Here is a 22139-nt window from a genome sequence, read left to right as displayed (position 1 = left end):
ATTTTCTTTTTAAAGAGAACGATTACCTATGTTTTTATTTAAAAAGCCAAATCCCTCTGTAATATTTTAAAAGGGAAGGCACTGTGCATGGAAGTAAAATGCCATGAACTTTGCACCGACCACAGCCTTGACCGCGCTGGGAGGGACCCAAGTGGAATATAACCGTCACGAAAACATCATATGAGCACCAAAGACACCTTCTTTGGATTTGCACAAGTCCTGTCTGTCCACAGATAATGGCCTCTTGCCCTCGGAAGAGCTGAGCAAGTGTTGCTTGAGCTGATCCCTGCTGTCTCTCGCTAGGGTTTGACATCCATCACCTCCATCTTACAGGTGGGAGAGCCGAGGCACGTGGCTGTTGACTTGCGGAGCATATTTAAAGCAATAAAACTGGCCTTGTGGTGCTTTGATGTCGTCCTCATCCTCCCTAGACCAGGTTCAAAGAGCCCATATTTTGCTTTTTTAATACTCTGCCAACTGCCGAGCAGCCGGTGCCTCGGTTGGAGCATTGCTGGGTTGTAGGCACCTACGGGCGATGACTGATGTGGACCTCTCTGCCTTTCTCGCTGTTGCTTTGCTCTCTTCTGCATTTGACTTTAAACTCCCTGTGTTGTCCTCTGTAGGGGGATGTAGATGTCCACTCTACAATGTCGGTGAGTACAAGACTGCGTGTCGTGCGCGTTCAGTCTGCTCTGCTCGCACTTCAAGTGTTGGAGGGTGAGTTGAACCAGAAGAGGTCCTTAGTCTGGGAAGGGAGGAAAGGAAAAGCCTGAGTAGAAGTTTAAATCAACAGGATAAATAAGAGATCAGGGGAAAGGGTTTCCTTCCAGACAGGTCGCCTGCAACCATGCTGTTGCAGTAGCATTGCTAACTTGTTCCTTTTAGAGCACGTCGCTCCTTCTATCCCCCAAGCATCCCTAAATGTGCCGAGAATTAGAGGAAATGCCTGTTATTAGAGAAAGCACGATGGGATCTTCAACCTCTGCTCGAAAGAGAAAAGATCTTTGTAAAATCCCCTCTCGCTCCCTGTATTTTGTTCAGACAAATCCCCCATGGGGATTTCAGCCTGACGTTCCTCCTGGTCTAAGTGCTCCGACCCGGGGCTTGGACCGCTAAGCCTTCCCTCTGGCTAGAGTGGTGGAATAGTATTTTATCCAGAAAATAGCGTGGGTTCTTGACATTTACTGTCTCCCTGTTTGGATTAGGGCAATTAGCACAAAGAAAGCGAAGGAGACCTTTCGGACCTGCCTTCTGGTTCAATGAACCCCTCTAATTGTTGTCATTTCTGCTTGTTTCATGTGCGGGAGAAAACTCTGCGGCACTTCCCGGATAGATCGCAAACAAAGTGCTCTCGAGCTACCTTGTTTCCTCTATTCCCTTGTCTGCAAGCCAAGGCACGTGCGAGCAAAGCACGCCTCGTTTTTTGTGTCGGTGCAGCCCTGCTCGACGCGGTTGTGCGGTGTGAGATGCGGCCGTCGCGGAGGAATAGCCTCTACCCCAGCTTCTGCTTTTCTGCCTTTAACCCCCGCTCTTCATTTTAATGCTGAGCTGCCACGGTAGTATTGATATTTCACGCCGCGGTTGGGTGCGTGTACCCCTTTTCCTGGAAACTGAGCATAGCTAAGCCTTGAGTATTTGCAGGCTCTGGGCACCTGGGGGTTTCTAAGTCAACATCAAGGTCTCAAATCAACGCCAGCTTCTGGAAAGAAAGAGCCTTGTTAAAGCAATTTGAGGCCAGCTTCCATCAAAGCCATGGCCGGGTTGCTGGCAGGGCTGCGGGAGCGGCCCGCGCCATCGGGGAGCAGGCAGGGATGCTTCGGGCATCCCCCTGCGGCCGCGGGTTTCCAGGAGCGGTGTTGAATGTCGACCATCCTACGCGGTGTCCTTAGGGCGTACCCTAAGAGAGACAGATGCAAAAAGTGGTATTGCCTCTGGCTTTTCGAGACTTTCAACCATTTAGAAGCCAGATGTATTTATTTCTTTAATTGAATCCAGTGCCTAGACAGCTATGGAGTCAGCTTCCTATGGAGAGGGGTGCATTAGTTTCATTAAGGTAAATCAATGAAAAATAATACCTGGAGGTCCCCTGGAAAGGGTCAGGAATGGAGTAATCCCTTTATATGGTGGGACTTTGCTAGCCTGCTCTTAGTTGGTTTTGTTTTTAACTGCAACCGATTCTAATTTTCCTTTTAACCCCTCTAATTTTCTGTTCTCTAGGTAGTATATATTAATTGGTGGAAATAAATCACTAATCTGCCTGTCTAAAAGAGATTGAAAAATACAAATCTGATTGCACAAAATAGCAGGACAAAGGAGTAATTGTAACGGAGTTTAAAATGTCCGGTGGGAAGTAGTTGTGGCTAATCCTGGAAGTTTCTTGGTGTTGTAGATACAGACGCGCATAAAAAAAAAAAGCGAGTTGCCTGCGTCGCAGACATGGACAGGGCATGAGCAGCATCCAAAATCCTCCTCATATGGTCCTCAGGGGCTGCCTCTGCTCTCCAGAGATGATCCGAGTCTCCTGGGGGGTTGCTCGGGGCAGCTCGCCCTGAAGGTTGGGCAAAATGCCCTGAAAGCGAGGGTGCCTTGGTGGGAAGAAGATGGGCTGGTGACGGGAGCAGCGCTTGCATGGCGGTGTGGTCCCGTGCTGCCCGCCTTGCTGCGGTCTGGTGGCTCTGCATTACTTTCCTGGTCTTCTCAAGTGTCTCCAAAATCCCAAATACTTACCAAAATGAAGGGGTCGAAACAAGAACTACTGGTTGCTTTAAAGCAAGGAGCAAAGCATTCAAATAGAGCGGATTTAGCTTTGTTGGCTGGGGAGAAGGCTGACCTCTGATTAACCCAGGAGCGCTAGTTAACTCGAATCCGGGTAAGCCAAGTTATCTTGTAATTACATGGTTTCTTGTCTGCTTTCAGCACTTTGAAAATTAATTGAAGCTAAAATGCCCAGTCCCATAAATCCTTTAAACCAGGGTGTGCACGCTTCCCTAGGTATTGCTTCCCTTTGTGTAGTCACCTTGGCATGTTTGGCTTTGATTTTTCTTTTACAAACTTAGATTTATAAAGCTATTTTATGCTTACTTTTGCATGCACGTACATACTCAAAGAATCAGATGTGCGGTACGGGGAATTTGGCAGCCAAAAAGCCATCCCCAGTGTAAGGAATCCAAACATGCCTGCTGCTTCCTGCACCAGAGCCCCAGCCTGTGCCTTCCAGAAACCCCAACAGAGGTTCAAGTATGGTTTTTTTTTTTTTTCCCCTTTAGCGAATTTAAGTGAAACAATAGGCTTCGCAATTATATGCTTTCCTCTTATTTCATCCCCTGGCAACCTGAAATCTTGTAAGGCTTCTCTTAAGTTGTGAACGTGCCAAGGAGCACCGATGAACGCTGCATCTGCTTCCAAAGCCCTCAGCTATCTCGCGTAACCTACCCACGGGAGGAGACCCACCTGCCCTAGAGGAGCCCAACCTGCAAACGCAGCGTCCTTTGGGCTCCCCGTGCAGAGATCACTTGAACTGAGGTTGCACGGAGAAGCGTTGGGAGCTCGTGCCCATCATTTGGAGCCGACGGCCGCCTGGGCACGGTTGAGTGCTATTGGTGTGGGTGAAGCGGCTGCAATTAAGGACACGTCGTTCCATGGCCATCCCAGGGGTGCCTGTACGCAGAGATATGTTCTGCCTGGATCTTGTAGCCTGGGTTAGATGGAATAGCAAGAGAGAGAAGCACAGCGTTTAAACGTGCAGATCCTTACGGATTTCTCATGATCGCCATGGTCTTCATTGTGTGTCATGAATGGCAATAAATAACAAGAGCCCAATGGGTTAATTAAAGAACAAGATAACAGTAATTTCTACAGCTTTCACCATCCATCTTTTTCTTCTTTCTTTTTCAGCTATAACATCTAAATATTGAAAATGGAAATTGAATGTATGATTTAGTTTTTGAAGGAATGTGAAACGAGCTGAAGTTTCCTATGTCGCTTGTGTTGGTCACTCAGCAATCTGCTCTGCTCAGAAAAAAAAATCTCTCCCGAATTGGGTGTTGATGGCTCATGGAGTGGAAATGGAGTGGGTGGGTGGTTTTTTTTTTTTTGTTTTGAGCTCATCCTTTTTTCCAGTCTGTTCAACATCTGGGCCTTAAGTCATGTATTAGTTGCGTTTCCAACAGGCGGCCGTACGTCACGGCGACATGCCGACCCTTCCTTCGGCATCTCGGCAAGCAGAAATCTGCGTAAACGGGGAATCTGGAGCGCCCATTTGTGTGCAAAGGGTGAGAAACCCTTCGTGTCAGTGTGCCGGAGGGCTCCGCCGCGAGGGTAAGGGCAACCTGCTGTGCTCCAAGCCTTGAGATCTTTCCCCTTTTATTTATAACATCAAATTATAATTATAAAATTATATAGCAAAGATGAAGCAATTTGGTTCGCTCTCTTTAAGTCTTCCTACTGCCATAATTGGCAGATGCTTTGCCCTGATAAATCAGCAGAAAGAAGTGTGGTTCTAGCTCTTTGTGTGTTAGGGAAAAAAATTAAAAAAATCTGTATTTAATCAACTTTTTGTTTCCAAAATGGCAGCTGCTTTGTATTTAATGGAAAATCAGGCTCTTCCCAATGGAAAGAATGTTATTCCCAAAGCGAATACAAAAGAAAATAAAAGCCACAAAAGAAGAGGATGAAATATGTAATTTATTTTTTTTTTTTCCTCGTTCGTTCCAGTTTTGGAGCCGCGCGCTCCGATCACGGTCAGGCCACAGCTCTGGTTTGCGTCAAGTAACTCGGAAAGTCTTAGCTCGTGGACACAGGGACCGGGAGAGAGCCTCGCTCCACCTTAGGAGCTACAAATAGGACCGAGAAAAATTAGGGCTGCTTCATGCTTCTCGTGTGCATATAGAGGCTCGTTAAATGCAGGTTATTTGTAGGTTTAATTCCGTTGCAGGCTGAGGTGCCTCTGCTTTCGGAGCAGCACATTTTGTCCTTGACACCTCTTCTTGCAGGGTCTTGGTGTCTTTTTCAGAGGTGAATGATCTTTGTGGAGACCCAAGTGGTGAGCGTGGAAGGAGGAGAAAATTGAGGAGCGTCAAGCCCGTGCCTTGTCCAAGCCCAGCCGGCAGGTCCACGGGTCGCCGTCCTCTCCCCGGAGTTGCAGTGAATCTACAGCACTGTCCTTTCTCGGTCTGCTGCTCGTGTTTGCTTGCAGTGTTTGCTCTGAAACGCATTTAAATGTTGGAAAATTAATATTCAGTGCTGGGGGGAGGCTGCCAAACTGCCACCCTGGCAAGTCCAGAGCCCCAGGTTTGTACAGGTCGGTCAACGGTGCAGTTCGGTTGAGGGTTCCCTCCCGCTGCTGGGCCAGGGATGTTGAGCCGCATGGTGAAGATACCCTCAGGGGGGAAGGAGCAGCGGTTCAAGCTGTCGTGACGTGTTCTGTCCGCGTATTTCGGGTTTTGTGTGGATTTTGGTAGCTGCTTCCCTGCTGGCCCCTGCACCTCCCTGTCTCGTGACGCCGTTTCTCAGCGCAAGAAGGCGGCGCAGGCGCTTGCAGTGCAGCTTGTAACAGCGTGGCGTGTTTAGAGAGCAGGTAGATGGGACTTTTTAATCTTTTATTGTTTAAAAAAGAGGTTCACGTAAAGAAAGTAGAAGGCAGCAGATTTGGAATGGGAGTTTGATGCCATGGGCTGAACCTTCAGCCTGGTGGGAGAGTTGGGATCAGATGGTTATGTGATTAATGACAGTGTCTACAGTTGAATCAAGTGGCTAACAAGGATAAAGCATGTCATCCCTAGCGTCTCTCAAAGCACAATGCTGGCGTCCGCCTAACCTGGACTGGCAGGAGTGCTTTCCCACCCGTGTCCAGTGCGAAGGTCCTTGCACAGATCTCTGAAGCATCTCAGGAGACCAGACAGCAGCTGGGTGCTCCAACGCAGGCGCTGCTCATTGCGGGTGCCCCAGGCTCTGCGCACAACTGTTTCCATGCTTTAGACTTTTAAAAGCGGTTAATTAAAAATATCCTGCCATGCATTTGGATGGTGTGCAAGGAAAAAGACGCAGATCTTGGAATCCTGTATTTCCTTGGGGGGTTTTTGCATATGTGCATATGCAAAATAAAACCCCAGCAGCTTCCCAGCTTTGCTGCAAACTACTGAGCTTCTACAAAAGACCTCTGCCCGGCTGTGTGTTTGTGTGTGCCTCCGTAAGGCTTCAAAGAAACTGCCCCGTGCTCAGCTGTAACAGCTGCGCCCCGAGGTACTTCCCTTCGCCACCCCCTGCCCTTCCTTCTATTTATTTATTTTCCTATTTAAAAAAGGAAAAAAAAAAAAAGTAGATGTCACTTGTTGACTCTGACAGCGCAGTCAAAGCGAGGGAAAAATCTTGTGTTCCTGTGTATGCTCTTATCCTGGATCCTCTTATATCCTGGATCCCACGACTATACGTGGTTACAAAATCCTTGACTTGTGCTTTTTTGCCGTTGGGTGTATTTGCTCCTGCTTGTAAGCAAGTAGACGCAGTTCATAGTGCCAAGACCCCTTGATGCCTATGTAGGAAAAACCTTGCCATGGAGCAGGTTACTCCACAAATTAGATGTCATTTGGTTAAAGACCAAAAAAACCCAAACCGAATAAAATAACATTATAAAAAAAAAGAAGCCAAGCACTTTCAGGTCTGCCTGTGGGAGCTGGTTGTGACCGTCACCCCCGATGCGATTTCTGCTGTGCTGCCCTGTATGAGAGCCTTGAGGCTCCCGCCAGCTTCGGCCAAAACAGCCCCCAGCTGTTGACCTTGGGCATCTCCGACACAGCCAAACTGTTATGGTTTTTCCTCTTTTATTGGAATGTGGGGGGTTTTGTATCAGGCTGCAGTGGTCGGCGTAACTGCCTGGTTTATTTTTTGTGTGGTGAGGATAATTGCTGTGTTTACTTTTTTTTGCCCTTTTCTTTTTTTATTTGTCTGGTTGCCTCTAAGCTTCTGTTGGGAGTTCAGCTTTGCCATGTGTTTGTCTTGCTGCCGTATCTGTGACAGCCTGTTTTCCCTTTAGTACTCAAAATAGAATATAAGTGGTAAATGTTTACTTCTGAAAATGACACCCCGTCGATTTTTTTAAATACCTCTGGAAGACAGCCACTTAAACATGAGCTTGGGCTCAGCTTTTGTATGAGTTTGAAAGCAATCCCGCTTCAGTCAGAGGATGGTGGCCTTCCAGGTTGGTTGGAGCAACTGCTCTTTTCGCTCTTCAGATGCCGTCAGCTTTCCAGGTGAGTGCGTCTTTGCACAAGGCAAATTTCACTCGGAATTGTGTTAGTTGGCACTCCTTTAAGGTGTTACTCTTCATAGGTTTACTATGGGGAACCTGAGAGATTTCAGTGGTGGAAGGCTGTCTCTTGCACCAAGCTATTGCGTGATAGGGATGGCCAAAGTCATCAGAAGACCCAAATCCCAGTTTCACTCAGAAAAGGGCACGCCGTACCTCAGTGGTGATAATTGTTTAAATCTGGTGATTTGCTAATGGCAACGAAGCTTCTTCCAGGTGACTACAACCTGCCCTGCTCCCAGCCCAAGTAATCAGGTGTAGAGGGAAGGGGAGCAACGCCTGCAGCTCATCCGGCGCAGAGCATCAGTCCTCCTCCTAAACCAGAAACTGTCGTCCATCGGGTCACTTCTGGCATGGCAGATCCTGGGGAGTAAGAGGCCCTTCTTACTCCTGGTAGACCAGGTCACAGATGCCTGTCCCGTTCACTGTGAGTCGCAGGATGGATTCTGTAGCTGTTGGAAGGGAGGCTGTTGACACGGAGGCGATGCCATTCACCGTTCTGGTAGGTCCCAGCTGTGCATTGAATCCAAACTGCCTTTCTCAAAGAAACGTGTGTGCAGTCATTGCCTCTCCTTTCATATGTTTGAGCATCAGGAAACCTTTAACTTTGTAACTGCCAAGTAATATGAAGACCTGCTGGGGGTCCAAGGCTGGGGATCATCCCGTGGGTCAAAGGCTGAGGAGCGTCCTGGGGGTCCAAGGCTGGGGAGCATCCCTTTCCCCAACAGGCATTGCCCTGTGCTCAGGAGTCCTGGTCCGCAAGCGCTGCTCATTGCCAACCTTCTCTTGTTGGCTGGAAGGTTTCTTCTTCTTTTCCTTGGCAAATTTCAAAACCACATGAACGTCAGCTTGTAGCTTGGTGCCAGTCGCCTTTTTCCAAGTCCAGAAGTCAACACACTGGCTTCAGTGTGTAGCTCCTGGGATGACTTCACGGAGCCAGAGATCAAATACGGAGCTTGGCAGTGGCTGAAATCAATAAGTGACTGTTAATATTTGCACATCAGTCCCCTCTCGCGTCCCACACGGGTCACGTCTAACGCAAGGTGACAGGGCTCAGCCCACAGCATGTTCCCTGCTGGAAACCAGGAACTGGTCTGCACTCGTCCTCTTTCCAAACGCAAACAATTTTGGAAGGAAAAAGTGATTTCTTCTTAATAAGGGTTCTGCAAAGCCAAGTAAATAAAATTAATTAAGAGTTACTTTCTTGATGCCTAATCTGAAGCTGATACTCCCAGGGATGGATTTGATTTTCTAGGATGTGTGGTGTTGTCTGACTGTGTAGCACTTAATGAGTCTAATTGTCTCCTGGACAAAGACACTGCATTGATTCTCCTTTTATATTAAACATAAAACTTCTTAGAAAAATTCACTTTTCTTTTTGCTAATTTGTATTGTTCACAGTGATTTGACGCTCATGCTGTTGTGTTTTAACTCCATATGGTTGCTTCCCTTCTCGTGCCTTAAGCTGGGCTTGGTTTAGCTGTGGTATCCTGCAGTTCTCCAAATCAGCGTCTTCTCTCTTTTAAACACTGGGGCAGATGTTTTGTCTACATTTCCATCAAACTCCTTAGTGCTCCGAGGCCTCTAAAAAAGGGATATCAGTTTAGGAAGCTCCCCTGCCCCTTGTCCCTCCACTGGGTCCATGTGATCCCATCCTGTGGGTCTGGAGGTACAAGCTTTGGTTTTGGACCACACTCCCTGTGCCGTTGCCTCTCCGTGCTGTTGGAGATGCATCCGTAGAGGCTGGTACGGCCGAGCTGGTCATTGATGCCAGCTGAGCTCCTGCCTTCAGAGGGGGCATCTTTGGAGACCACCCTGCTCAGGGTGGGCATTGCTGCACCAGCCTGCGGGCTTGGCCAAGGCAGAGGGATGCCTCTTCTTGACCATCCGTTTTGCTTGGGGCTCTCACATGTCGCTCCTGGACCTCTTCGTCCTGGATACGCTCACTTTTATTTGCAAGATGTTGCGTGCAGATCCACAGCTTTTTTTTTTTTTAAATAATAAAAAAACAACCAACCAACAAAAAAACCCCAACCAAAAGCAAACAAAAAAACCCAACCAAAACCCCTCACAAACCCACTTTGTCAAAATTGAAAATGGATTTCTGTGCAATTAATAAGAGGTTTCTTTGTTTTTCAAGTAAACCTCTTAAAACCAGCAGACTACTACTCATTGTACGTTTGTTTTCACTGTTTGAGAAGTGTTAATGTATCTGGGTAATGGTTTGGGGTTTTTTGCCATCTTCAGTGACTGCAGAACAATTGTTTTTCAAAAAAAAAGCAATTAAAAAATGCACCAGGGTGGTGTTAAGAACCTGGCAAATCAGGATGGCGTGGGCAAGGCAGGAAATTTTCCCCTTACGACTTAGCAGCACTGATTTACTGATTTTGCCCATGGTTTAGTGACATTTGGGGCTCCGGTGCTGCCGGCAGCAAGGACAGTCCAGAGGCATCTGGGGCAGGAGGAGATCATGCCTGGGGGTCTGCAGGGTCTGAAGTCTTCATCCATGCCTGCACAGAAGGTATCCACTGGGATTATTGTTGGTTTTATTGCGCCGAACAATTGCTCGTTCTTATAGCGTTACGTTTCCATCTTCTGCAAAATATTCTGCTAATATTGCATTATGAATTGAAAAAGTCAGCAAAATCAGTGTTGAAATTATTGGGACAACTTGTGGTGTTATAGAATAGTGGATATTTAATATTGAGGAATTCCGATTTCTTGGCCCACTTTTCTGTTGTATGAAGTCCATGGATTTGCATGTCTAAATATACTTAATCACATCAATCCCAATGCTTGCTGCAGATTGAAAAAGAAATTCTGTTGTTAGCAAAAAATGAAAATAATTGGAAATCTTGAGACCACTTGAAACCTGTCAGGCTTTGTTTTTCATGGAAATGCTGCCTTAATTCTTTGGCGAGTTGGTGGAAGCATTCTTGGTGCTACGATAGGACTTCTGTTTGCATTTCAGTGACCACATTGCATCTAATTTTGGCCGAGCAAAAAACAGGAGGCACCGGCAGGTTCCTTCTCGATGAAGCCAGAGGTGCTCCTGCAGCATGGTGGGATGGGGACAACCTGCTCGGGTCTCTTCTGGGACCTTCTGGCCAGTGGCCATTGCCAGCTCATGCCACCACTGCGGCGCCGGCAGCGGTAGGTGTGTGCCGAGGAGCCCCCTCTCCCCCTGCTGCGAGGTGGGTAGTGGCAGCATAGTCCTGATTGCACGTTAAGATTAATGGGTATTTATTTTAAGAACCATTCCGTTTCAGTAGCTTTTAATGAGTCCTTTGATAGCAAGTTCCTTAATTAACAAGGCAGCCTTTCAGCATTTCCTTTCCCTAATTGTTAACATATTTGCTATTTTCAAACAAATGCGCTACCGGGAGCAGGGCCGGCTCCGCAGCCTCCGTGCTGACCTTCCCCACGGTGGCTGCCCGTCCTCCTGGGAACCCGGAGGCTTCAATCTGCTGCCCAAAGATGAAATGCAGATGAAAAGAGATGATGTCATGGCTGATCTCCTGCAGTGTGATTGACTTGGTGGGGTCCATGGGGAGTGGCCCATGGAGATACGCTCCAGGAGGTGCCCCTTGGTTGTGTCTTTGGGAGAGCTTCAGAGGTTTGGCTCTGCCCTTTCACTGGTTGGCATGGCCACAAGGAACCTCTCTAGATGTCCTACCCGTGTGCCCAGAGGAAGCCTTGGTGGGACAGGGAGAGCAGCATCACCTTGAGAGGTGTTGTGGAAACCCCAGCTGCGAAGAGGTTGCATCAAAGGCCATGGGCAGAGGGATTCATTGCCAGATATATGGTTACAAACTGATTTGAGCCTCAAAACAAAACCCCATGGCTTTTGCTCTGATAATATGCTCAGAATTGCTTTATTTCACTGAACGTTGGACCAAGCTGGAGCTTGGTGGGGGTGGCCGCGCAGGCGCTTGGGCGTCTTGGCCATTGAGCTCTGTCAGCTTTCACCCGTGACCCCCGTCCTCCTTGATGCAAATCCAGTTCATTTTTAATGAGGTTTGCATTGATTAAGTGAGGTCTATAATAGTTAATAATTAATCTTAATAATTGATAATTGAGGTTTTGAATAAGCAAGTGATACTATAGAGGTGTTCCTGGAATTGCTTCATGAGATTTTAAGCTCTTCAGTTTTCTGTGAAGTCGGTAAATGAGCCACTGGTGGCTTTAAGAGGTTTGCTTTCCCCCTTCTCTGCAGACAGCTCAGGTTGTGGTTGCATTCCTCCCCCTTTGCCTTCCCCTCCAAATCTCATCTTGCATTTTAGGTAAATTGCTCCTGAGCTGGAAGGACCGCAGTGTTCAGGCAGGTAAAGCATTTCTGAAACAGAGGCAAGGACCGAGCCGGTTTGGAGCCGGGGAGCGGGATCAGCACGTAACCCTGCGATTTCTCGGGGCGCTGGCGTGGGGAGAGCCTTTGGGAGTGCCACCGGTTCCGCCACGCGCTCGCAAAAATCGTCAGGGTAATTAGCGTGAAGTCTGAGCCGTCCCAGCTGAGCGCGGCGGCTCCTCTGAACCGCGGGGTTTTCTAGGAGCAGCGACGTCTAGGGCTGACATCTCGGAGGCATCCAGCTCCATGCCAAGGCGCATGTCCTGACACCGCTGCCGTGGGTGGTGCAGTTAATGATTTCAGGACGGGGGTGAGGCTGGTGGAAAACACGTCTGACGTGGGCTCGGCTCCGCTGGTTCCTCCCAGCACTGAGGGAAAGCTGAAAAATGAACTAAGGAGAAAAAAAAAACCCAACACTATGAAGTGAACCTCAATGGTAAATAAGTGCCAAAGAACCGAGATGGACACGTTGTGGTATGAGGACGTACTTGCTATCTGCCAGCGTGCAGCCCAAACCATCCCATGGCTGAATACAAACAGCCTTCTGCACTCACAGCAGCAGCTTATTAGTGGTGATATATCAGTGTCCTGGCGCGGGTTTTTCTCCTGTCAACAGCAGCCGCTTATCAAGCAGATATTGCACTGTATTTCTGGGGAAATAGTCTAAAATTGATGTTTGTAAGCCATTGCTGGTCTTACAAGGAGCTGCTGTAAGTGAGCATCTGTTGCACTGAGCGTAGGTGTGGGGCAGAAAAGGGTTAGGTTCAGTCTTCTTTATAAGGGTAGGTTCGGTCTTATTTATAAGACTGGAAAACATAAATTCTGGAAGGGTTTTAAATCTTGGTGCCCAGGGAGTGAGATGCTGGTCATCTCTGGTGGTACCTTCTTTACTCTAGCCAGACATTTAGCACAATGATTTAAACCCCTGTGGCATCTCCAAGCCCTCCAATAGTAAATATAAGGAAAAATAGATCAGTGCTTAAAAGGCGGAAAAAAAATACCTGTATATACGTTTGTCTTCCATCCAGTAATTTTGGATCTAAACTGTCAGGAATTTGTATGTTAAATGTAAGATTAAAGACTGAGTCTTGTTTAAAGCAGAATGTTTTTTAGGTGTTTAAACCTTAAGGATAATGGAAATAAAAGGTCAGGTTCTTAGCCGGTATGAGAAGATTCAGCTTTAGGGTTTTCAAAGACACAGTGCGCATTTGCACCTGAAAAAAGCTTTGGGCCAAGCCAAATCCCACGTGAAAAAGGAATTAGGAGGAAAGGCTGAGCCAGAAACCGCTCCTGGGCTTGTGGAGTGGGTCCCCTTTGCCATCACTGCAGCGAGCCGCAGCAGAAAACGCTCACAAAGAATGTCCTGAAGTACCACATACGCGCTGCTTTCGTGGCGAAGACCCAGCAGAGTTGTTGTGCTGTCAAGCCCTGATGATTAAATTACTTTTTCCATCCCATCTTCCTCGCGTTCGGCTTATTAACTTGACATTTCATCTCAATTATTTGCTCTTCTTCACGCCCTCCTGGTGTCGCTTGTCATTCACTCTTTATTCGGGCAAGCCTGGCTGGCCGGAGGACTGCGTGCACCGGGGCAGGCGTGTTTACTGTGGTTGTTGTAGGCATAGGTAACCCTTCAGGTACCTCCACGCCTGCTGATCTGACCCTTGCTTGGCCTGCAAGAAGGTTGTTCCTCTTAAATTGTTGTCAGCGGGGCAGAAAACCTTCCTGGGGGTTTTCCTTTTGACTTCACCTGGGGTTGAGCGTCTCCAGGGCTTCTCTAAAGGTTGCAACCCTCGATGTGCAAGCATGAGCTACTTACTCCTTGGGATTTTCTCCTGCTCTTCCAAGAAGGGTAGGGAGCCCTGTCCCCCATGCCCAGCACGGGTGGGGGGCCCAGGGCATGGCCGCAGACCTTCGCTTTCTCATCCTCTGCTTCCGTCTGGGTCTTCTGCTCAATAACACACCAAAACAACTTGGTCACAGCAAAAACTCAAGTGTCTGTTGGAAGTAATGAAGAAAAATCACAGTCAGGTAGCAGTGCGCTTCCCGCCGCGGTCGGGGATGAGGAAACGACACGAGCTGTGTTTTAAATAACCAAATGTGTCAGAGGCGCACAGGTAAATGATGAAAAGCAGAAAAAACCCACGGCTCTGCTAAACTTTATGGTTGCCATGCTTCATCTTAATTTTAGTGAAGGTGTTTGGAGGTGAGTAATGAACTCTCCTGGAGCCTGGGAACGGCAGTGAAGAGCGGAGATGAAGTACCCTGCCCCACAACGCAACGGTCTGCTCTTTTTTTCAAATAAAAAATTATTTTTTTTCTCTCCGGCTGAAGATGAATATGGCCTGAAGATCCAAAACAACTTTGAAAAGCTGGTAAGAGCACTTCCCAGCACATGCGTCAAACGTTTGCTCATCCCTCCGTGCTGCGGTAATGAAACTTGTAATGCGTAGCTTGAAACACCTCGCTTTAATCCCAGTTTAAATACAATTTGTAAAGTGTTTGTAAAAATCTGTGAGATCTCCTAAGCCACTCCTTGTTTTCAAGAAAGCGTGTTGAAGTCTTTTGTGTGCATTTGAAAACATAATCGCCTCCTGAAGCTGTTTTCATGGTAGCACCATCATCCAGAAATGTTATCGTGGGGTTACGCACGCGAAGAGCAGGATCGGTCTGTGCGGTGCCGGCCAGTGGGTCTGTGCAAGCCTCTGCTCTCCTGCCAATGGATTTCCGCACTTTTATGGGTTTAATATATGTTGCAGACCCGTGCAAATCTTATCTGCCAAATCTTATCTACCCAAATCTTATCTGCCACAAATTTTGGGTGGCACACAGCAATACTTGAGGAATGGGGGGAATCTTTTGAGGATAAGTTGATACAAAATGCTCCCACATGTTCAGTGCCCCTAAGTGATGCTTGGTTTTAGTTCACTGAGAACGTGGCACCTGTAACCGGTGAGACTTGCTGCTGTGACGCAAAACAAATTCAGTAAGAACAGAAGAAACCTTAGCTTTATATGCACTGCGTGCGCGAGATGGTCTGAGTTTGTTTAATGGCCTTATGGGTGCTTTAGTTTTCCTTTTATGCTTCTGGTTGGTCAACTTGGGTTTTCTGCACTTGGCTAAATGCAGAGTGTGCTCCCTGCTTGCTCCCAAGCCGGGTCCTCGGGAGGACTGGGCTCCTACAAGGCAGAGCGTCTGTGCTGTTCTTGGAAAGGTCTTCTCTTCCTCTGTCCCCTTGTGGCATCTCAGGAGGATCAAGAATCTGTAGGTCTTTATGGAGGATCTCAGTTCTTCACGTCCGTGCTCATCAGCTTCCTTCTCTTCTGACATCTGGTAGCCGATGCTCTAGCCAGGTCAGGACATGGGTCCTCAAGTTAGGTGACCTGTTTGTGGCCTTTCGCAGGAGATGGAGCTTTCTGAGCACCCATCTCCCCTTTCTCCTGTTCCACAGCCCATCCCTACCCCCACCATCATCCCTTTCCTTAGTACCACTCTTCTTTGAAGATCCTAAGTCCTCAGAGGCATCCTAGGCTTCCTACCTGACAGCTCAATTCTGTCGATGCAGGGGCTTCACCCATAATTTGAAAATCAGCTGTTTCAAATTCAACAGTTCAAAAATGTAAGCATGCTAATTAAATCGTCTGTTGTGATTCCTCTTCTCCTGCCTTGCAATTGTTTCTCGATCGAAAATGGAAGGCTTATCTAGGGTAACTCCTCTTGCTACGAACTGTTTGCATGATTTATAGCTTGAGATCTCAATTGTTCCTTCAAAAATGAAACATAACCATGGTGGCCCAGAGAAAATGTGTTAAAAATAAATATTTACCGACAATGTTCTCAATTTCCTTAATAGCTGGAACTCATAACTGGTCATGCTTTTGTTATAGATATGAGCATTACAAGGGATTTAAGTAGTTTCTCTCTGCACGGCAGCCTCGGCCGCGGCCTCCTCCCCATAGACCCCCTGTTTAATTGCCACGAATTAGGGGTGGCTCAGGAGGAGGCAAGTGTTGATAACCGTGTTCCCCATGGTACAGGCAGGCGCAGGATGCGTCTGGGTGCCTGAGATCATTCCCCACCACCCCGCCCTGGGGAGCAATCCTATCCATGTAGACATAACTGACTTCTTCAGCTACCTCCTTGCCTTGATATTTCCTTCTCCTTGGTCGCTGTTGGCTTCAGGAAGGCGCCACATGGTGGTGGAAGTGGGCTGAAGAGCATCAACGTGCTAGAGACACCGTTGGCACAATGGCGTGGCCCCAGCTCCCCGGTAGCCAAGGCTAAACCGTGAACTATGAGCCTCTGCTGTTGGAAAGGGATTTTGAAATTCCTATCTTCTAACGTAGATAGACTGGTCTAGTTGTAGGCTGGAGTTTGGAATTGTCATCGCACTCTTTTGACGTATCAACAAGGTTACTTCAGGCCATCTTATGTAGGATTTTGAATAAAATATGGTATGTTGTCTTGCCCACGTTAGGATGCGATAATGAGAGATGCTTAGAGTTCTAAACATCCCGAGGTTTTCCTGGATTTGAGCTGCTCCCAGGCGCTCTGCACCTGACAAGGTCTAACCCTGCTAGTAGCAACGGGGAGTCCTAAAAGGTGATTCCCTTGAAAGACGGTGGTTGCGAGATTGAGCACTACGTGAAGGTCCCGGAGCACATGGGAGATGTTAAAGAGGCTGGACTGGCGAGTCCTGGTCTAAAGAAGTTCCTCTTTCATTTTGTGCTCGATGGCCTCGATAAATCTCCCTTTTCTCTTGCAGGGGAAGGTGGCGCAGACGGCGTGCATGTCGGCGTGCAAGCACCTCTCCACCTCGCTGATGCAGCTGCTGCTGGAAGCTGAAGTGCGGCAGCTGACGCTGGGCGCCTTGCAGCAGTTCAACCTGGACGTGGAAGAGTGTGAACGTAAGATGCAAAATCATCTCGTTTTCCATGTCTCGCTTTGCCCGTTTGTATGTCGGGACCCAAGCCAGGGCTTTTAGTGGTGCCAAGTATTTGGGACTGGTGAACGCCTGCCGAGCTCGCTGGGGCTGTCCAGGCCAACGCTTGGCAATATCTTCAGGACAGAAGCAGCCCAGCAAATTCTAAGAGATCAAAGCTTTACTCTTCCTTTTTCTCTTTAATGCCGCCTTGATGCTTTCCAGACCATCCCTGCTTTTTGAGATGGAGTATTTCAAAACTAGGAGGGCTTAGAGTGGGTAAAACATGAGGAAGGCTAACAAGAATCAGTTTACTTATGACTGTTTCTGAAAGCAATAACTGGCTTATGTTCTTAAGAAGTTCTGGTCCTCTCCTGACCTCAGCTGTTTGTCTTCTCTATCTGCTGCGGGGAGTTTTTTCTCAAAGCGAACCCTTTTTGCAAAGTCACTGTTAGGGAAAAGAAATGTCTTGTGACAAAATAACTACCTCTGTTCAGAGGTTTGCGTGGAGCATCGCGGTGCCAGCACCATGGCTTTGCTCTCAACCCGGCTCATTTTAGTTCATCTAGCTTACACCTGAATCCGCTCTGAAAGCCAAAGGTTCCCCTTAAGTTGCTTGCTATCCTGTTCAACCGAAGGGTTAAAAAAATATAGCACAAAACTGACAAAATGCTTTTTTTCTTCCTATTTTTATAATTATGCTCAAGCAGGGCGAACACACTTCTGCACAGGGACCTCTCTCCCTTACGAGGGGGATGGATTTATTATCGGGATTAATGTTGGGATGGATCAGTGACCGTGGCTATGGACAAGAGCTTGATAGGGTTGATAAAGTGTTCAGGAAATCTTTGATAAAGTATTTTGGGGAAGTTATTTTCCAAATACCCACCTTTTTTGGCTTTCTCAGTCGATGTGGAGATTGGGATGTATCTTGTTTAGAACCTGTTTACTACAGAGTCTTCTGAGATGCACTTTGGCGCGACGTGGCTCCCATTGAACCCCACAGCAAAATAGTCCTGGCCCCAGTGCTAATGGTATCGGAGCCTACATAGCAGTGAGTTTGCTTTTCCTACCTCTGGTACTCAGTGAAATCAGTTGTGGTGTTTTCGTCAGCGTCTGGCACTTAACGCTATCAAAAGGTATTCTTCTACCCTTTATAAAACATTTTGCTGATAGTGTTTTAGTTCAGCTGCACCCATCAATAGCAAGATTAAATTTATTTCTGAGAAAGATCACCCAGTAAGATTTCTGGTGTTTGGGGGGAGCACTTTTTATTTTTTAATGTCCTTTTGGTAATTCCCAGCACTCAGCTGAGTAGCCTGGGAGAAGGATCCCCGTTTAATGAATCATATCCAAAATTTGCAGCTATATCATATGTCGTAATGCAAGCAATGCCTTATTTTTCTTTCAGAAATGCCTTCAGCCCTAAATTCTTGCTGTCTAATTTGCGTCCCATCAGCGCGTCGGGGCTGCACCGGTAGCAGCTGTGTTCCCAGTCGGTGTCCGCAGAGGGACAGGCGATGTTGCCGAGAATAATAGGAAGCATTTGTCATTCATAATAGTTTCCTTCTTTTTCTTTTGGCTGCAAACTCGTAACCCTGCTGCTTTCCGCCCCATCAGTAACGTGGGTCACTAAGCAGCAGCTCTTCCCTGAAAGCCCTCGATGCTAAGTAAAACGGATGACATTTAATATCGGGTTTAAGAGCACGATTCCTTAAATTCCAATTGTTTTGCGAGACAAAACCAGGAGCACTCAGACATTCAAGAGCAGGTGACGCCAACCTGGGCAGCGGGGCCGGTGACCCGCTCCCCCCAGCCCCGGCCCGAGATGCCGGCTCACGCTGGGAATGGAGACGGATGCCGGTGCTGTAACCTTCCTATCCATCACTGTCAGCCCCCAGAACGGTCAACCCAGACAAAGTCTTTTTCTTCCTTTTCGGTAGCAAAAATGCGTTCCCTCGTTCCTGCGGGTTTGTCTGGGGGCTTTGCTGACACCGGGGATAATTTTAGTTCTATTTCTGAGAAGCAGTGCATCAAGATTTTAATTTTAAGAAAAGCCAGTCCTGAGAGTGAACGGGTATATTCAGAAAATACGTTTCAATTTGCAAAGGTTTTGTTTGTTTGTTGGGTTTTTTTTATCTTTTACCTGAAAGCATGGGTGCGAATCTCAGCATCCTTATTATACCAGTCGACTTTATGTCTCTGCCTCCAACCCTCCTCCTCTCCCCAGACCCCCAAGCCTTACCCAATTTAGCAGCTTTATCTTGTACTATCATATTAAAATGGGATTTTATGGCTGTTTGGAGTACTTCCAGTGAGTTCTCTGATGTGGGAACAGGGCTTTGGAGTTTCGATCCTGGAGTTTATTAGGCTTTTCTTTAAGCTTCTTGTGAATGACAAAGGTATAAGCTGGTTAAGAGAGCAGTGAGGCAAATTAATGAATGGACTTAGTCATATATTAAGCACGGTTTGAAGGTGGTGCAGGTAATTTGCCCTGTATCAGAGCAGATATAATGCACATTATGAGAAAATGTGTTTATATCCTCAATAGATAACAATCATAGAGGTGAAAAAGATGATGGCTTAGGCTTAAAACAAGACACCGGTAAATTAATTCTCCAGACTTGTGGGTTCATAAAATATTTCCTGCTTTATAAACAAATTGCTATCCCATCAGGAGAAAAAGGGAATGGCTGCAGGAACCATTGCATCAGGCTAAGGTTTGGCACCAGGCACACGCGAGCCCGGATGGTGCTCGGGAGAAGCACGAGGCCATGACGGGGCCCCTCGCCTGCACCGTGAATTCCCCCCTCCATAGAAACCTGCTTGTTTTGCGTGTTCAAAGCACTGAATATACAGTTTATTAATTTTATGACCTTCAAAAAGAAAGCCTTTGGAGGGCTGGGGAGAAGCAGTAAATTAAATAAACGTTAAGAGCCAAATCTTGCATGTCTGAGTCGTATGAATAGTCCCGTATACATCAGCAGCATTTTTGGTGTGAGAGAGGCAAGAAAGAGTGGAGCTGCAAGGTTGTAAAAATCCTATTCGGTTGCCTGTGATGGGAAAAATGCGAGCTATTTTCCTGTGGCATTGTGCCCCCGGTGAGGCCGCGGTGCTGGAGCCTCCGGCCGGACCAAGCCCTCGAGGAGCCGTAAGGCACCGCTCCTGCGCGTCGAGGTGGACGGCCTCTTTTTTTCCCAGCAAAAAGCTGTTTCCCAGGTGGCGTGTTGGAGGTTTGAAAGTCTTTCGGTGCAGATTTACAGCGATGTGTGTGTGTGTGGATGGCACGGCTGATGCCCAGGGAAGGGCAAAAGTCATTTTTCAAATGTCTGTTGCTGGCCAGGTATTCGTTGTAACTCTTGTTCTTCTTGCTTGGCTTTACATAGCTCCTTTTTTATGCAGTCAAGAGAGATTCTCTCACCTCCTTTTTAAACCTGAAGTGAAATAAGGCATAGAGGTTAAATGAATTGCCCAGAAAGACACAGTAGGACATGTCTAATTATGTCTCAATTTAGGAGGGAGTTCTGGCTGCAGCCCAACGAGCCAACTTGAAAAGAGGAAAAAAACCAACTCTGGAGAAGGGGGAAAAAAAAAAACCTAACACAAATATTTCTGTGAACCTGTAAATAGAGGAGGTGATGCTTTTTTCAGAATAGGCATTTGCTTTTTAAAACGGGTTTGCTGTCTTCCAGAATACGTCCGTAACCCAAGATTTGACAGTACATGCAGTGTGCTTTTTGTAATTGCTGCGTGCCTTGTAGCCCAGTTCCCTGCTCTGCTCTTTTTTGGACCTCCTGGTGCTGGTATATGTGTATTTTTCCATATCTCCTGTACCTCGGAGGTAATGGGAATCAAATATAACAACCCAAATTTGGAGATTGCGACCGAAAAAGCAGAAAGAAAAGGGGCTGCTCTCCTACAAAAGTGTTTCCCATCTACGTAACCGGTTCCAGCAGTGGTTGAGGCAGATTGTTTTTACAATACTTAGATCATAAAATAAGCAGTTCCATAATCTCTAAAGTCTTTTAACTGCTGCTTTATGAGAAATTAAAAGCGCCGTAAAAATTATATTTAAAATTTCATTAAAATCCCAATTTTTGTTCAGCCCACTCCTGGGGGCAGTCAATAAGAAACACAGATGTCTCCACCGGTTTGAGGAATCCTCCAGCCCAACACCCGAGCATGCCAAAATATGCCGATACAGGTCCCGGCGCAGCCGTTCACCGCCTTCTTCTTGGCCGCGTTATCTGGCTCCGAGGACTTTCTGACGGGGAAATCCCGTTATTTGTGTAAGACGCCGGGGTTTGCACCACACCGGAGGAGTCTTCTCCCTCGAGCGGTTTGCACCATGCAAACGGCAGCCTGGTGTTCCTCCAGCCTGCAGCCCATCGGGGATTAGCATGTGCGGAGCTAGAGGGGAGCACGGTGGTTTTGAGGAAAAACTCTCTGATTTTAGGTTATCGCACTGTGTGCTTGCTGGTATCCATCCTGCCGCAATGCACCAGCAAAAGCTCATATTTTGGGGGAGAAAAGGGGATGTTGCAATGAACAGAGGGAAAGGTTTGAGCGGATCGCATCAGGAGAGAAATCTCCACGCCACTGATGCTGATCTCTCACTGCCCCTCGAATGCTGTGCTCAGCGCTGGGCCCCTCACCCCAAGGCGGCCATGGAGGGGCTGGAGCGTGGCCAGAGCAGGGCAGCGAGGCTGGGGCAGGGGCTGGAGCCCAAGGCTGGGGAGGAGCGGCTGGGGGAGCTGGGGGGGCTCAGCCTGGAGAAGAGGAGGCTGAGGGGAGCCCTCATCGCTCTCGGCAACTGCCTGAAAGGAGGCTGGAGCCGGGGGGGTCGGTCTCTTCTCCCCAGGAACAAGCGATGGGACGAGAGGGAACGGCCTCAAGCTGCGCCAGGGCAGGGTTAGGTTGGGTATTGGGAAAAACTTCTTCACTGAAAGGGTGGTCAAGCATTGGAACAGGCTGCCCAGGGCAGGGGCTGAGTCCCCATCCCTGGAGGTATTTAAGGAACGGATAGATGTGGTGCTCGAGGACATGGTTTAGTGGTGGCCTTGATAGTGCTGGGTTAACGGTTGGACTCGATGATCTTAAAGGTCTTTTCCAACCTAAATGATTCTGTGATTCTTCAGATCCTGCAATGCCTGATAGCTTTTTATTATATTAGTGGCTCACAGCCTCAGTCAAGTGCCTCTCCATGCCACTCAGATGTATTGTTAAAAAGAAAAGATATATGTTTAAAAGAAATTAAAGCCGCAGACCCTCCTGAGACATAGTGCTCGTACATAGGGTCATGGTACTGCACCTCTTGGTGGTTCTGTGCTGGCTGAGCTGGTGGTAACCGTGTATGTGTGAGCTCCTCACCCATGGTGAGAGCCAAGGAGGGGACCTTTATTAGCCCATGATGAAGGACAAAGCTACATCATGTGTGTCCTGGGTTGCGATGGTGTGAAAGGACCGTGGCTGTGGTTTGGATGGTTGGTAAGAACTCCTTATGCTGCAGAACGGGAGTTGTAGGAGTTTGCAGGCTGGGATGAGGGTGGTCGATGATGGTACATGGGTGG

At 47.7% G+C, this 22139-nt stretch overlaps 1 protein-coding gene across 6 annotated transcripts in view; it reads left to right on the top strand.

The window, feature by feature from the left end:
• The window catches only part of EXOC6B (exocyst complex component 6B), a 305538-nt gene that overhangs the window by 206314 nt on the left and 77085 nt on the right, over positions 1-22139 (top strand). For 4 of the 6 annotated variants that reach the window (XM_087737075.1, XM_087737072.1, XM_087737073.1 and 1 more), the window contains 2 exons: positions 624-653; positions 16414-16555. In XM_087737075.1, the coding sequence (XP_087593201.1) occupies positions 624-653; positions 16414-16555 (172 nt within the window). The remainder of the gene's footprint in view (positions 1-623; positions 654-16413; positions 16556-22139) is intronic. The other 2 variants (XM_087737074.1, XM_087737071.1) reach the window with 1 other exon arrangement.

Source organism: Nipponia nippon, unplaced genomic scaffold (assembly GCF_047370975.1).
Source record: "Nipponia nippon isolate SJK-2023a ecotype South Korea unplaced genomic scaffold, ASM4737097v1 scaffold_6, whole genome shotgun sequence".
In the NCBI taxonomy this organism is placed as follows: domain Eukaryota; kingdom Metazoa; phylum Chordata; class Aves; order Pelecaniformes; family Threskiornithidae; genus Nipponia; species Nipponia nippon.
This window is presented reverse-complemented; position numbering and strand designations above follow the sequence as displayed.